The 17,986-nt window shown below is 40.3% G+C and overlaps 1 protein-coding gene across 1 annotated transcript in view; it reads right to left on the bottom strand.

Annotated features, from left to right (window-relative positions):
* Positions 1-17,986, bottom strand: part of WDFY2 (WD repeat and FYVE domain containing 2) — a 269,563-nt gene that overhangs the window by 48,929 nt on the left and 202,648 nt on the right. The window contains exon 6 of the mRNA XM_006876937.1: positions 7,998-8,110. Within this exon, the coding sequence (XP_006876999.1) occupies positions 7,998-8,110 (113 nt within the window). The remainder of the gene's footprint in view (positions 1-7,997; positions 8,111-17,986) is intronic.

The following is a 17,986-nucleotide window of genomic DNA, read 5'->3' as shown; positions in this document are numbered from 1 at the left end:
AACTAAATTCACGATCCACTTTCAACGTATAGAGAGCTCCCTGGGAAGCTGCTACCCTACAAGGACCACATTTTACTGCCCCTCTTGTATGGAAGAAGGTGCTCTGGTGGCATAGTGGTTATGAGTCAGACTCAAGGTCAGCAGTTTGAAACTATCAGTCGTTCCATGGCAGAATGATGAGGCTTTCTGCTCCTGTAAAGATTTACAGCCTTGGAAACTCTATTCAGGGTCACTATGAGTTGGAACCGACTCCACAGCATACAACCACCACCACTACCTTGTATAGTAGATTGCCCTGGGGGCCCAGGGGGTTAAGTGATGGGTTGCTAATCGCAAGGTTGGCAGTTGGCAATTCAAACCCACCAGAGGCTCCAAGGGAGAGAGATGAGGCTGTCTGTTCCCATAAAGATTTACAGAATCGACTTGTAACCAGTTCTCAAGAAGCGACAGGATACAGAGTGTAGGTGGGAGGGCTATGCTTCTTTCGGGGCTGTTAAGAAATATATGGCCCTTTCCCACTTTCTCTTACACTCCCTCCTAGAGGACACCAAGACTCCAGGGCACGAGAAGCCACATCTGGAAGAAACCTGGGTTCCTGAATCACAACAAGGAAGAACAAAAGATGTAAATCAGAAACACCTCATTGGACTGCTACGTGAGTGAGAAATACATTTTTTGTTGCATGAAATCACTGAAATGTTGGGGATTTGTGTTTGCACAGTTAGCATTCCCTTAATTATTGTAAAACCATATATTTATTGGACTAGCTTAATGAGATTAGTCCAAAAGTAGGTGATTGTCACCAAGAGCTTCATAAATACCAGATAAGGAAAATGAAGTTACTAGTGTGAACAGTTAGGGTTAGTGATGATGCCTAAGATTTAGACAGAACAGAGGGAACACTGGAGAAAATCATGTAGGGCTCCCAATGGTCAAATCAGAGACAACTTCAGCAACAAAATAAGTAATGAGAGTAATGAATCCTTACACACAGAAATAAATAAAAACCCATAGGTCCATACTGTATAAAAAAAAAATTAGTTTTCCTAATGTTAGAATTCCAGCCAATAAATGTAGCTGTTGGTGTTGTGTACCATCCAGTCAGTTCCAACTCATAGTGATCCTGTAGAAGGTTTCCATGGAGGGGCTGCTGGGTTTGAACTGCCGACCTGGTGGTTCACATCAGTGAGTCCCCCATAGCAAGGTACAGGATAGTAATTTGTCCTGAGTCTGATCACTTGGTTAAAGTGAAGTCTTCCAGGTGTCTTCATAATTACCATTTGTAATTAAGTATTTAATGGGGAAATACTTTGAAACAACATAAATATCCTGTATCTCATTTACATGATGATTCTTAGCAGAAGTGATATGACTGTGGTGTTTGCCGAATCGACTCAACGGCACTTAACAACAAAACCATAACTCCAACTATGTTTACAAGGAGCCTTGGTAGTTAGCTGGGCTGCTAAAAACAAGGTCAGCAGTTCAAATCTACCAGTCACTCCACAGGAGGAAGATGAGGCTTTCTGGTCCCGTAAAGATTTACATAGAAACCCTTTACAGGCGCGCTATGAGTCAGAACCACCTTAACGATCCACAGCCACCACTACATTTATGGAATCCTGGTGTGGCGCTGTAAGATAAGTATGTGACTACTAATCACAAGGTCGGTGGTTCAAATCCACCACCACCACCAACAAACTTGTTATGTGAGGCACTGAGGAAGACATAACCTAGTATCAATTTTGTGGTATTCTTACCAGAACTGCACAGTCTGAATTTAACTAAGAGGAAATACCAAACAAACCCAAGTGGAGGAACATTTTGGCAAGTACTCAAAATGTCAAGGTCAGGAAAAACTGAAGAATTATTCCAGATTAAGGAATCTATAGTGACAAGATGACCAAATGCAATGTGTGATCCTGGGTTGGATTCTGAATCAGAATAAAGACATAAATTAGATAACTGGAGAAATATGAATAATGTCTACAGAAATGTTAATAAAGTCTAGATTGTAACATTAGCTTATACTGTATCCATGTTAATTTCAGTATGCGTACCTTAGGTTTTAAAGATGTTAACATTTGTGGAATCTAGGTAAGGGGCATAAAAGACACTCTTTGAAATTTTTTAAACCCAAAATATTTCAAAATGAAACCAAACCAAAAACAAGGTTTCCCTGCTTCAACCCAGTAGTCAAAGAGATCATTAAAAATGCAAAGCAGATTATGACACCCTTACTCAATCAAACCTCTCATTTGGCGTCTCATTCATTCAGAATAACCCCAATACTTAACACAGAAACCTGGAGTCATTCTACCCAAATCAACCGCCAGCTAATGCTGACTCCTACTCTCCTGACTACCTGGTGGTGGTTGTATATCATCATGTCTGTTCCTACTCACAGCGACCCTGTATAGGGTTTCCAAAGCTCTAAATCTTTACAGGACCAGAAAGCCTCATCTTTCTCTCATGGAGTGACTGGTAGATTCAAACTACTGACCTTGAGGTTAGCAGCGTTTGTAATCCACTACACTACCAGGGCTCCTTCCTAACTATATGTTGTTGTTGTCAAGTGCCATCTGACTCATCATGGCCCTATGTAGGGTTTTCAAGGAGCAGCTGGTGGGTTTGAACTGCCAAACTTGTGGTTGAGGGAACTTCAAAAAATTATGGGAAAATTAACATTATTTTTTAATTCCAATTTTCTGTGAATGTTTTAAGGGACCCTCATTTCTTACATCTCCTTTTCTCTCCATATCTATTGTCACTACCCCATAACAAATGCCACCTTTTCCAGGACCTCCAGTCTCCTAAATGGTTTACCACACCCATTCTCGTGTACCACTTAATCCTGTTCCTGCAAAGATTTGCACCACTTTGGGAAACCCCTTTAACTCTGAACAAGAAGAGGCCCTCTTGTTACTCGTTCCCTCAGCAGACTATGCTCTGTATCATGGCTCACAGCACTGGACACACACTCACAATCTTTTGATTACTTCTAGTGACTGGTTTAAGGCTTGGATTCCATACTGGCCTAGAATTCTCATAGGACAAAGCTTATGCTTGTTTTATTCACCTCTGCTTTATCCCAGCACCCAATATATACAGAGCTGGCAACCTGACTAACTCTTGATGAAAGTCTGCATATATTGATTTGTGCTTTATAGCAATGTGATCCACATCAAGGATCTACATTCACTGTAAATACAACTGAGCTGTCAATTGTTTGTGGAACTGTGTCTTTCCTTGAATCATTTTTGTTACAGTGATACAATTTCTCTCAATAATTCTTCTAAAAGTTAATGAACTTATCTGTACTTTATTTTTCATTAACCTGTATGCTTTGGCAGGTTTACATTCAGGCCCTACCATTTCCAATATGTTTATGCTAATAAAGGCTTCCTTAGAAGAAGAAAAAATATTTTACTGAGACTAATTGTAATTTATTTTCAATGGTCAAAGTCTGATTCCCCTTGCCCCCTTTTTGTTCAAGTCAGTATGACCTTTTTGGTGGAAATATATTCTAATTTCTGTAGAAATAGCAGAGAACTATGATACTTGGCATTTAGCTCCAGAAATAAAACCAGCAGAGGGAGCATAAGAACATAAAACTAGGTTTCTAGATCCCTATGGGTTAGTAACTGTTATGTTCTGGCCTCTGGTAGGGCTGTGAGGCCAAATCCATTTCTCCTGTGCACCAGAGAGGAGCCAGTGGAGTGACAGTGGACGTGAGAGGCTCTGTACATACTCATATATCAAAGACTTGCCTGCTTCCAGTTTGGATCTGGACAGATGGGGTCTCAAGCTCACTCTTTAGAGAGGGGTGGGAAATCTCTTTTCTGCCAAAATTTGTAACATCATTTGCAGGCCATACAAAATAATCAATTTAAAATTTAGTCAGCTATATGGAACTCTGGTAGTGTAGTGGTTACGAATTGGGCTGCTAACCTCAAGGTCAGCAGTTCAAAACTACCAGCTGTTCTGCAGGAGAAAGATGAGGCTTTCTGCTCCCGTAAAGATTTACAGCCTCGGAAATCCTGAACAGGGTTGCTATGAGTTGGAAACAACTCCACGGCACATAACAACAACAATATATGTTCAAGCATTTAATTAACTCACTCCTAATGTGGAACTCTGGGAGCGTAGTGGTTACGAATCAGGCTGCTAACCTCAAGGTCATAAGTTCGAAACTACCAGCCATGCCGTGGGAGAAAGATGAGGCTTCCTGCTCCCACAAAGATTTATAGCCTCTGAAACTCTATACAGGGTTCGCTATAACTCGGAACCGACTTCACGGCACACCACCACCGACGTGGAACTGGGAGTCCTGGTGTGGCACTTTGGGTTAATGCACCAGACTGCAAAGTTGTTTGAACTGCAAGGTTGGTGGTTCAAGCTCACCAGCTGCTCCTCGGAAACTCTATACAGGACCGCTATGGGTCAGAAATGTGGAACTGCAGTTGCTTTGGCAGGGCCAGCCCAAATGATTTCATAGGCCTTATGTGGTTCACGGGCTGGACATTCCTCACTCTTGGCTTTAGAAGAATCCAAGTGTACTTTAAGGTCTTTGTTGGAGAACAGGGGGGAGGAAGTTAGCTTAATCCTTACAAAATGCTCCCAAATTCCAGAACTATGGCTGGATGAGTTTGGGATCTCCCGGTTCCCTGAATGGATCAAACACACAGGAAGAACTAGAAGGTATTTTTGCATTTCCACGTACTCTCTTAAATGTTCTTGCTTTCACTTTAGATGAGTTGTGCGGTAAGCAAGAGACAAATATTACCATCTAGAGAAGTGGCGCTAGCGGTTAATGCACTGGACCGTGAGGTCGGTCTGAACCGCAATGACAGTGGTTCAAACTCACCAGTTGCTCCTTGGAAACCCTACACAAGGTCGCTATGAGTCAGAACCGACTTGAAGACACTTAACAACAACAACAACAGGAAAGAAGAGCAAGTTTAAACATGTGACCTGCTGCATTTGTCTTTATGTTAGTGACCTTCCTGCCTTCCTTAGAAGATAGAGTTAAATGAAAATGCTTTCAACTCACATTTACTATTAGAACATAATAAGACGAGACCCTGCGTAACATTTGGCTCACAACACAGTGGTTACAAGCAGCTCCTTTAGCCCTTTTCTGACCTTGAGGTAACAACACAGAACACAGAGGGCTCTCTACCTGTCAGCCACAAGATACAGGGGAAACCTGACTACTAACCCCACCTCTGAGAGCAGCTGGCTCCCTCACCTGGCCTGTTGAGTTCACTTCCTACACACCCTGGGCCCAGCCAACCCTCATTTTCCCATGGGCACTATCACTTTTCAAGCGACACAGCTGCCTAATTTCCAATGACACTCTACTGCCACAACAGTCTTCTACAATCCAATCATATTAATGTCTCTGTGTGAAATTCTTTAATGGTTTCTTGCTGATTTTAGGTTAATACCTAACATCTGAACTGACTCTCACTTCCTTTCTGGTTGCCTTCCTAACTCACATTCAAAGATCCAGCCAAACAGAGCTACCAGCAGTTTCCTAAGAGAGAGCCCACACATGCAAATCTCCACGCCTCGGACCACGGGGGTGTCCTCAGCCAGAGTTACTCTTCTACCTTCTTTCTTGTGAACTCAGCATTGAATCAGCCCGGAAAACCTTCCCTGACCCACTCCCACCTCCTTTAAGCTTGTACTACTTCCAACCCTGCACTGTAATCACTGCTTGTGAGGAGTCTGAGCACGTTGACTGAGTCTTTTACTCTGGACGAGAGTAGTGGCTGATATCAAATAAGGAGAGATCATCAAATAAGGAGAGATCATCAATGGAGTAGAAAGAGGCTCAGGCAGAGACACCATCAGCCCACAAAGGAGACTAAGACAGAGACCCGGCAGTGCAGAGGGAAAACTGGGAGAATGTGTCACTGAAGCAAGACAAAGCAGTTACAAGCAAGAAGAAATGGCCACAAGGTACAGTGTTACAGCAAGGTTAAGTAAGAACAAGGATTTAATGACCAGCAGGCCACTGGGGAAAGCAGTTGATGTGGAGTGAGAGACTTCAGCCAAACTGCAGGGAAAGCAAATGGAAGGTGAAGAATTAAAAGGAGCTCGGGAAATAATGCTCTTTTAAGAAATATTGCTGTTAAGAGAATGACATGGAAATGACTACAATAGGGCATAGGGTTTAGAGGATGCCTTGCTTGCTTGTTTTTTCACTAGAGAGACAGGAAACTTGAGCACATTAATACATGAGCAGTGGGAGCTAGTAAAGAGGGACCCCAGAATCAGGAGGAGAAATAGCCTAGGGCTGAAGGCAGGCCGGCTCCTGTCCCTGAACTGAGGCAGGAGGCAGGAGGACATGGGATGTGGAAAGGTAGAGGAAGAGTTTGCTGGGGGATGGGGGGGACAGGGGAACTGGGCAAGAAATTAAACATTTTTAAAAAGGGCTTCTGATAGTCTCTATTTTTCTGTGAAGGAGAAGGTTTGCAGGGAGTGGTGAAGGTCTGAAAAAATGGTCTAAGGAAACAGGAGGCAAGTCTGGAGGACATGATAGAAAGATCATGTAAAGGGATGACTTAGCAACTTCATGTGTCTGGATTGGAAATCATGAATTTGCAATGGTAATTTGGGTATTAGTGTGACTTGCTAGCAGCTGAGTGCAGTCATCAAGTCAGTCTGAATCACAGATAAGGTCTAGCATGAAGGAAGAAGAGGGTACAGACTAGAGAATGCGGGAAGGACATGGCTTACGTTGGAGCTAGGCACCACAAGGATCTAAAGTGTGGGAAACCAAGGGTTCATGGACCAGAAGTCTCAACAAGGTGAAGGAGCAAGCAGAATTAGTGTTAAGGGTTTAGGGATATGAAAGATTAGAATAAATTCAGCAAGTAGAACATAGAAGTTTAAAATTTCTGAGGTGGGGCAGTTCTGGGTACCTCCTAGGCCCAGCGTTGGCCAGGGGGTAATGAAATAAAAGAAATCCAATCAGGAAAGGTCTGGGTCCTATCCACAAGGAATGGTTTTATGTGTTCTTCCTTCCAAAGACATAGGTAAATAAGATGAGCTATGATGACTATCTTTCTGCTCTAGATTCAATTTTCTCTTTATTGCATGTTTGTCATGCCAACCTTTTAAAAATTTTTTTAATTCTTCCCTTTAGAAAACTCCTTATGCTCTAGCTACTATCCCATTTTATATGCTCTATCACCTACTTTTGCTCATATATCAAGTGTAAGCTCAACAACAACACTGATCTATACTAAATCATGGCTTGGTAGTTTTCAGAAGACACGTAAGGACAATCCAAAACATACGATATTAATAATCCTTGAAAACAAGTAATGACTAATTTTTCAGGGTCAATATTTTCTAGAGTCAACACTACATCTTAAAAAAACTACTAAAAAAAGATACTGTTAAGAGAGGAGTAATCTTCATCTATTAAAGTTCTTTCAAGGCTAAACATAAATATCTTCTCTGACCTCGCTTAAACGAAACTGAACAGACTGGTTATACAAAAGGGATCTTGGGTTTTAAACCAAAAAGAGAAAAGAAAAAGTTACAAAGGAACTTACGCCTTTTTAAGTTGTCTAGCTATCCATGATGAATAGATTTTTCATTTCATTTTGTCTTAGGAGTGGAATCTGTCTTGCACACCATCTTCTCATTCCACGGATGGAAAAGACGGACAGAGGCAGCTGACCATTCAGACTTTGGGTTTGAGCAGTTGCCATATAGTCTCAAACAATGTCTTATTGACACGTGCCAACACTGGCTTTGTCTGGTATAATATGACAAGGAATCAAAAGATGGTTCCTTGTGTTTCGATTGATAGAGCAACATTTTTATGTTGTACCTTACCCAACTATTCTGAAATCAGCGATGTGGTATCAGGAGTATCTCTACGCAGTACTGACTGTACTTGGTCACTTTCAAGTACGCCATCTGAATGTTAGAATCACTGTATTATCAGCACATGATGATTTTGCTTTCAGTCCTACCTGTATGGCCTCTGAATGTTGTGACCAGGGTGCAGTTTTCTTGCTCCAGTTTGAGGATTGTAACTTGGCCTGAGTGGTCACCAATAAACACATGACGGGTTTCAATATCAAATCTATCATGTAAGCATTAAGGATTGTTTCTCAAAAGTAAATGGAGGGATTTATAGTTGTTTAAAATGCATAAATGTAACACGAAATGTGCAATTCTCCTTTGAGGAAAACTGGAACATACTCCTGAAAGACACAAAAGTAGACTTAACAATTAGAAAGACATACTATATATTAATGAATACTCATGTGATAAAAGATGTCAAATCTCACTACTTTAATTTATAAATTTAATGTAACCGTAATTAAAATAGTAACAGTTATTGTTTGTTTGGGTCCTAGACATGTTAATTATAAGGTTCACTGGTAAAAAGAAATAAGCAGAAAGAGCCAGAAAAATTCTGACGATAGTAGCACGTGATAGGGAAGGTCAGCCATTGTATTGTTGTTGTTGTTGTTGTTAAGTGCCGTCGAGTCGGTTCCGACCCATAGCGACCCTGTACATGGTTTCCGAGGGTGTAAATCTTTACGGGAGTAGAAAGCCTCATCTTTCTCCCGCGGAGCAGCTGGTAGTTTCGAACCGCTGACCTTAAGGTTCGCAGCGTAACCACTACGCTACCAGAGCTTTAACTAAAAGTGCAGTCGTTGTTGTTGTTGTTGTTGTTAAGCGCCGTTGAGTTAATTCCAACTCATAGCAACCTTGTATATGGTTTCCGAGGACTGGCTGTTGGTTTGAACTGCTGACCTTGCATTTAGCAGTCCAGTGCTTATCATAGAGCACCATACCAGGATTCCAAAAAGTGTGGTACTGGTGTATAAACAAACAGACCAATGGAACAGAAAAGGAAGTCTAGAAATAAATCCAAAAGCATACAAAATTCATTATATATCTGATAAAGATGACACTTAAATATACGTGGAAAAGATTTTTTTTCTTTAAATAGCTTGTGTTGGTACAAACTTATTAACCATTTGGGGAAAAAAAAAATAGTAGTGCCTGTAGCTCATATTATATACCAGGATAAATTCCACATGATTTAGGAGTCTACATGTAAAAATTTAAAACATCTGAGCTCTAGATAGGAGAGTTCCTTTGTAACCTTGGAATGAGAAAAGCTATGACTCGGACTAATGATCTAACACTAGGCATAATTTAACACACTCACACACACATGAACAAATGGCATAAGCAAAGCCAAAAGGCAAATTGGAAAAAAATAGTTGCAACTTGTATCACATAAGGCCAAATCCCTAATATAAAAAGAGCAATCAAGAGAGAAAAGATTGCAAACCTATTAGAAAAATAGGCAAAACATATAAATGGATAGTTCACGAAGAAATTAAAGTGCTCCTGTGCTGAAGAGTGAACACCCCAGGCCCAACTGCTATCCTTGGAAAGGTTGCTGGCTGGTCTCTGGGAACTTCTATTTCAGGAGAGTCCTACCATTAAGTGATAAGAGTAGCTAACTGGGACTAAACTGTTTGCATAAACCATATAGCTTACGCTAAACACCTGCTTTGCTTTTGGAAGACTAAAAATTTGGTACATTCAGGCAGAGACTGACTGTATGACTCAGTCCAATAAAAACTCAGTCATATGTGAGTCTGTAATAAGTTTCCCTGGTTGGCAACATTTCACATGTCACAATTCATTGAGGGGGAAATTAAGCGTGTCCTGTGTGACTCCACAGGGAAATGGCCTCTGGAAGCTGTGCCTTCACCCCACTTAGAATCCTTACACTGTAATAAATCATAGTCATTAGTACAACTATAAACCGATTTTCATAAGTCCTTCTAGCAAATCATCAAAACTGGGTGGTCATGGGGACCTTTGACACAGGTCCTTACAAATGTTAAATGACATTTGTTCAGGATTCCATTGGAATATGTACTGTCAATCCCAACCTCTATGTCCATGGTTAGAATCCCATTTACGAAAGGGTTTTTTTGTTATGCTAATGAGGCAGGATTTGTATCCAGTGTATTTTGAGTAACTCACTTTTGAGATATGATATTAAACAAGCAAGTGGGGCAGAGTTGGGCTAAGACGGATGACAAGACACATGTAGTTTTCCTGGGAACTGGGAAGCAGAAGCTGAAGACACAATGACCTTACTTCTGAGCGGATACACAGGAAAACGTGCAGTTTTCTTGCTCCAGTGTGAGGATTGCAACTTGGCCTGAACTGGCCACCAATAAACACATGATGGGTTTCAGCATCAAATCTATGAAGTGAACACCTGAATTTGGTATCTTAAACTGTGAGAAAATAAATGTTTGTTAAAGCCATCCACATGTGTATTTCTTGTATACCAGCACTAGGGAACTAAGACAGGAGAGGGTAATGATCAAACAGATACCTAGAATGTGGAAGTGGCTTTGGAATTGGATAATCAGTAGAGGTTGGAAGAATTTTAAGGTACCTAATAGTAAAATCCAAGGAGCTCCCCATTTTACCTAGTTTCAATGGCTGGATGATCAGAACTCGACTATAGGAAGAAATAAGAGGAAAAAAAGTACAATTTGATGAAATTGACATATATTATGGATGTAGTAGCTTAAAAGAGGGAACGAATCTTTACAGCAAGGATCATTCCCACTCCCTCTGTACACAGGGTTGACAGGGGTGGCTAACTTACACATTGGCTACCCAAAATGGGGGGCTACAAAGGCACAAAGTGACTGGCTTACAAATTTTCAAGAGGGAACCTAGTTTCAGAGGGTGTGAGGAAAGGTAGAATCTCTACTTCACTGAACCCTGTTTAGACAGGGCTGGTGAAAGGAGATGGGGATAAAACTCTTGTGGTTCAACAGTGAATAATTGCTATCAGGACTGATTGCAATTGTTGCAAATATAAAGCTAGGCATTTTGTAACAAAAGGAGGGAAGTGGTTGATCTTGCAGTCTAGGAGGGAGCGGAGGACCCGGGACCATCAAGGGAGAAGAGCGAAGTACGGAATGATGTAGAGAGACGGAGCAGCTGGGGACTCTAGACTCAAGGAAGGAGAGGGGCATGTGCTAGCGGCCCAGGGGTGTGGAGGGGCAGGCTTGCAGGGTATACCCTTTGGTTGTTTGAATGGTTATATATTCCTGAGTGCTTCAGTGTGTATATATATATATGAAAAACAAAACAAAAAACAGAGGGAATGGAAGTAAACGCTGTTGAATGATGATGAATGGAAGGGATTGTAATCACTGCAATGAGACAAAATACGATAGGATGAATATCAAGCTGATGTTCTCCCATGTAAACTATTACTCAATTCACAATAAAAACTTAAAAAAAAATTCAAGGAGCTCTGGTAGCATAGTGGTTACGAGTCAGGCTGCTAATCTCAAGATCAGTAGTTTGAAACTAACCAGCTGTTTGATGGGAAAAAGATGAGGCTTTCTTCTCCTGTAAAGATTTATAGTCTTGGAAGCCCTATACAGGGATGCTACGAGTAAAATCCATCAATCATCTGTCAGTTTGCCGTACTGTGGTGGCTTGCATGTTGCTGTGATTCTGGAAGTTATGCCACCAGTGTTTTAAATACCAAAAGGGTAAACCCATGATGGTTAGGTTTCAGCTGAGCTTCCAGACTACAAAGAAGGAGAGATGCAATGAATTCCTTGCCACTACTTTCGGATATTTATTCACTGAAAACCTTATGAATACTAGTGAAACACTGTCAGATAGCACCAGAATATTGAATATTGAACCATGGTGCAGAGCACCAGAATATTGTCAGGTATAGTGCTGGAAAATGAGCCCGTTGGGTTGGAAGGCACTCAAAACATGACTGGGGAAGAGCTGTCTCTTCAAAGTAGAGTTGACTGTAATGATGCGAATGGAGTAAAGCCCTCGGGACCTTCATTTGCTGATGGGCACAGCTGAAAACATCCATCAAAAACTGGAATGTACTAAGTATGAACCGAGGAAAATGGGAAGTTGTCAAAAATGAAATGGAATGCATAAACTTCAATATGGTAGGCATTAGTTACCTGAAATGGTCATTTTGAATCTGACAGCCACAGGGTTTACTATACCAAGAATGACAAATGGACGAGGAATGGCATCTTATTCTCATAGAAAAAATCTATCTTGAAGTACAATGTTGTACGTAATAGGATAATATCCATACGCCTACAAGGAAGACCAGTTAATACCACTACTATTATTCAAATTTACACACCAAGCACTAAAGCCAGAGATGATGAAATTGAAGGATTCTACCAACTTCTTCAGTCTGAAATTGATTAAAACATGTAATCAAGATGTACTCATAAGTACTGGTGAAAAATCAATTGTTGGAAAATATGGTTCTTGTGATAGAAACGATGCTGGAGATTGCATGATAGGATTTTGCAAGACCAATGACTTCTTCATTGCAAATGCCTTTTGAAAATGTATTTAAATGGATCTCCTAAGATGGAATACAAAGAAATCAAATTGGCTACATCTGTGGAAAAGAGACAGTGGAAAAGAACCGTATCACCAATCAAAACAAGGCAGGGGCAGACCGTGGAACAGACCATCAATTGCTCATATGCAAGTTCAAGCTGAAGCTTAAGAAAATTAAAACAAGTCCAAGAGAGCCAAAATATGACCTTGAACATATCCCACCTAAATTTAGAGATCATCTCAAGAACAGATTTGACAGATTCGACGCTAATGACAGAAGACCAGAAGAGTTGTGGGATGACATCAAGAACATACAGGAAGAAAGCAAAAGGTCACTAAGAAGACAAGAAAGAAGAAAAAGACGAAAATGTATGTCATAAGGGACTCTGAAACTTGCTCTCCAGCATAGAGGTGCTAAAGCAAATGGTAGAAATGAGGAAGTAAAAGAGCTAAATACAACATTTAAGAGGGCAGCTCAAGAAGACAAAGTCAAATATTATAATAAAATGTGCAAAGATGCAGAGTTAGAAAACTAAAAGGGAAGAACACATTCAAGGAAACTGAAGAAAAAATTCCAGCCTCAATTTGAAATATTGAAGGATTCAATGGACACACTATTATTGAATGATGCAGAAAGTATAAAAGAAGATGGAAGGAATACACAGAGTCACTGTACCAAAAGGAAATGGTTAATGTTCAACCATTTCAAGAGGTAGCCTATGATCAAGAATCAATGATATTGAAAGAAAAAGTCTAAGCTGCACTCAGGCATTGGCAAAGAACAAGACACCAGGAATTGATGAAATACAAAATGAAATTGTTCAACAAACTGATGTGACACTATATGCATTCACTCATCTATGCTAAGAAATGTGGAAGATAGTTACCTAGACAGCTGATTTGGAAGAGATCTGTATTTGTACCCATTCCAAAAAAGATGACCCAATGGAATGCGGAAATTAATATTTCATGAAAGAAAATTTTGCTAAATTTTTTTCAAAAATGGCTGCAGCAGTACACTAACAGGGAATGCCAGAGGCTCAAGCTGGATTCAGGCAATGACATGGAACAAGGGATATCACTGCTGACATTATATGGATCTTGGCTGAAAGCAGATAATACCAGAAAGATGTATACCTGTGCTTTACTGATAACACAAAGGCCTTTGATAGTGTGGATCATGATAAGCTGTGGACAACATTGGGAAAACTGAGTACTCTGGAACACTTAACTATGTTCATGAGGAACCTTTACGCAGACCAAAAGGCAGTTGTTTGAACAAAACAAGGTAACACTGAATGGTTTAAAATCAGGAAAGGCATGTACTATGGTTGTATTATTTCAACATACTTAATCTGAATGATGAGCAAATAATCTGAGACGCTGAATTCTATGAGGAAAAATATGGCATCAGGATTGGAGAAAGACTCAATAACAACCTGCAATATGCAGATGCTACAACCATGCTTGCTGAGAGCAAAAAGGACTGAAAGTACTTACTGATGAAGATCAAAGAGCACAGCCTTCAGTATGGTTTGCACCTCAATGTAAAGAAAACAAAAATCCTTGCCACTGGACCAATAAATATCATCAAGGTAAGTGGAGAAAAGATTAAAGTTGTCAAAGACTTCATTTTCCTTGGATCAACCATCAACATGCAAGGAAGCAGCAGTCAAGAAATCAAATGATGTATTGCATTAGGCAAATCTGCTGCACAAAACCTCTTTAAAATGTCGAAAAGCAAAATTGTCAATTTGAGGACTAAGGTATACCTGACCCAAGCCATGGTATTTTCAATAACTTCATATTTCTGTGAAAGTTGGACAATGAATAAAGAAGACCATAAAATAATTGATGCATTTCAGTTAGGGTGTTGGAGGAGAATATTAAAATTACCATGGACTACCAAAAGAATAAACAAGTCTGTGTTGGGAGAAGTACCACCAGAACGCTCCTTAGAAGTCAGGACAGCCCAACTTCATCTCTCATACTTTGGACACATCAGGAGGGACCAGTCCCTGGAGAAGCACATCATGCTTGGTAACGTAGAGGGTCATGCAAAAGAGAAAGACCCCAAATGAGATGGACTGGCACAGTGACAGCAGCAATTGGCTTTAGCATAGCAACGGTTGTGAGGTTGTTGCAGGACCAGGCAGAACGAAACACAAAGATTTGGAAAATTCTATTGTACAAACCAATGATATGTGTCCTAGAAAGCTCACCAAAGACATGGTTACCCAATCTTTAGTTGACAAGATTTAAACCTGTGACTGATGGATCGAATCAACCACAGCAGAAACCCCATCAGGCTAGACTTAAGAGGGCAGAGAAAGGATGAAAGGAAATAAGCCATCTGACTCTTGGCAGGAAAGAGGTCAAAGGCACTACATCAGTTTCTTCCAAGAAAGGAAAAGATAAAAAAATCACCCCTAGAGCAGCTATGCTTAGGAATGTTTACCCAGCACAATAATGCACCTGCCTGTTCTTTGAGGGTAGCAAGGACTGCCGGACCAAAATTGCACTCGGAAACCTTACCTCATCCACCCTACAGCCCTGATCTGTCCACTTCAGACTGCATTTTGTCCCCCAAACTCAAAGAACATTTAAAAGGGACACAATTTGAATCAAGGAGTGCAGAATTCTTCAGGGATGGTTTAGAGATGGAAACACCACCTTTAGAAGTATGTAGAGCTAGAGGGAGGATATATTGAGAAACAATAGCGTTTTGGTTTTACTTAGTAATGGTTCCTGTGATTTTTAAAGCAATACTTTTGGACTGACCCTCATATTTCCTAGCTGTCTTTGAATATTGTTCCTCACTAAAACCAATGTCTGATTCTAGGACTGGACGGGAAGGCCTAAGGTGAGCTTAGGACATGTGACAGAAACCAAGGAAGCCATCAAAGGCTAGTAGGATTGCATAAAAATAACATAATAGTCAACATGAAGGGGCTCTTACTGGCAAAAAAAAACAACCAAAGTATGAACATCAAATGGAACAATTGCAATTGATTGAAATAAACTATTTAATACACTGAGAGTTCAGTAATGAGACCTGGTGGTGCAGCGGGTAAGCACGTGACTGCCACCTGAAAGGTCAGCAGCTGAAACCCAACAGCCACTCCTTGGGAGAGATGAGGCAGTTGGCTTTTGTAAAAATTTCCAGCCTTGAAAACCCATATATAGAGCAGTTCTACTCTGTGCTATAAAGTGCTCTGGTAATGTAGTGATTACGGGTTGGGCTGCCAACCTCAAGGTCAGCAGTTTGAAACTACCACGGGAGAAAGATGAGGAATTCTGCTCCCATAAAGATTTACAGCCTTGGAAACCCTGTGCAGGGTCACTATGAGTTGGAACTGACTCCACGGTACTTAACAACAAGAAGTCAGAATTGACTTGAAGGCAATCAGTGTGACTTTTGGATAAGAGTTCATAACAGTACAAAAAAAACAAAAAGATAACTTTTAGAGCTAATCAGAGTACTAAAACTCAACACTGATTGGATTAGAAATTTAAGAGAAAGAATTAAGAACTTAACTGTATAACAAAATAGGGTAACCAAATGGACCTAATTATTAAGGGAAAGTTCTACTTTATAGAAGAATTACAGCTAATAATGTTTATGGAGGGGGGATGGGTGGGATAGATAGGATTAGGAAATTCCTACTTTGCAACCCTAATGAAAGAACAGATTCAGGTAGCGCTCACTGAAGGGTGGAACCATGAAATGAAAAGCTTATGGGAATTTTGTACTACAGGTGTCAGCTACCACAAGCTGAACCACTGAGCCAGACGCACTGTCCCAAAGACAACAACCTGATGTTATCTGCCCCCTGATGTAAAACAAACGGGGGAGCGCTCTTACCAAGTGTTTTCACTAGAAAGCTGAATCTGAATCAAGATTTTAGAAGTTACTTCCAGCCTAGAGGAAGAAGTTAAATGATTTCATGAGAAAGGAGAGATATATTCTTAATTTGGGACCATTTATGATAACTGATTCAGTTTCTTCAACTAGCCAGCGACAGAAAAATAAAAAGTGTATGTCTGTGTGGTGGTGAGAGTGGACTGTTCTGGATTAGGAGAGATTTTGAAGATGACAATCACAAGCAATGTGTACTGTGTTTGGATCCAATTTCAAAACAAACCTTCTACAAAAAGGCATTTTTTAGGCAAGCAGTGAAATTTGATAAGGCATCAATCATCCAATAATATTAAGGCAAGATCATGATTTTTTGGAGGGATAATAACATTGTGAATATGGAAAACCACGTCGAAGGTGCACTATCACCTACATACAGATGATATGATATAAGGTCTGGAATTTGCTTCAAAATACTTCCACAGACAGAAGAACAGAAAAGGGTAGAAGAATGAGTGGATCTATGTGAATATCCATTATGCTTTCTTCTCCAATTTAGAGCATGTTTTGAGACTTTTTCATCACAAAACATTTAAAAACAAGTGAAGGTGAAGACAATATAACAAATTCTTCCAGTCTCAAGAACAAGAGGGGAAAAGAGCTGCAATACTCTTCAAATATGTCATCAGACATTTATATGAAAAATAGATCCCCTTAAATTTACCTTTATTAATTATAATAACACAAATGAAAAACTCCATTTGACACCAACAGGCTATACAATTGCAGGTAAATAACAATATTCTCCAAAGAAATTAGGAGTCAACCACAGCTATATGTGGAATCAGGCTGAAGCAGCATTGCAATATCACCTCAAATTCAGAGTGACTGGCCGTCAGCAGGATCTGAAGAAATACAAACACTGAAATTGTCTTCATAGCTTTTCAGCACGCTTTACCTACACAAGAAGAAATCTAAGCAAGTACATTCGGTGGGAAGACCGGGTGGCATCTGGGGACTATTGCCACAGTGAATATAAATCCAATATGAACATTCCCTGAAATGTTATCAGTGTGTGAAAAGTGTGACCAAAACATGTCAAACATGACACTGACACGTGTGAACTTTCATCTTAAGAAATAACAAGTGAAGTAGGGACGCAAAACACTTCCACTTCCTAACATCTAGTTGTGTCAGAGTCTTTGGGAAATAATCTCAATTTTGCTATATCCAGTTGTGCATAGAGTTGGCTGAAGAATTTTAATACCAAGTTTTAATCTTGCTTCAAGGAGCCACTGACTGTAAATGGTTTAAGCACTTGAATATTTGCCCAAAGGTTTGGGATTGAAAACCACTTTCTGAGGGGCCTCAGAAGGCAGGCTTTCTTGAAAACCCTAAGGAGCAGTTCTAACACTTACAACAATCACAACAAGCCTGGTAGCACTTAGCTCTTCAGCCTTGTGCCCACAGTGAAAGGGCTTTCCTTTTTACATCACATTACTGTTGTGGACTGTAAATGAAGTGATGCAGGTAGAAACTATAAACTCTGAGACTGCAAATGTAACTTGCTTTCTTTTTTCCCTCCTTTTCTCCTTTTTCATCTTCCTTTTCATTGTTGTAATTAGCGCCTGACCCAAGCCATGGTATTTTCAATAGCCTCATATGGATGCGAAAGCTGGACAGTGAATAAGGAGGATC

Source organism: Chrysochloris asiatica, unplaced genomic scaffold (assembly GCF_000296735.1).
Source record: "Chrysochloris asiatica unplaced genomic scaffold, ChrAsi1.0 scaffold00432, whole genome shotgun sequence".
Taxonomy (NCBI): domain Eukaryota; kingdom Metazoa; phylum Chordata; class Mammalia; order Afrosoricida; family Chrysochloridae; genus Chrysochloris; species Chrysochloris asiatica.
This window is presented reverse-complemented; position numbering and strand designations above follow the sequence as displayed.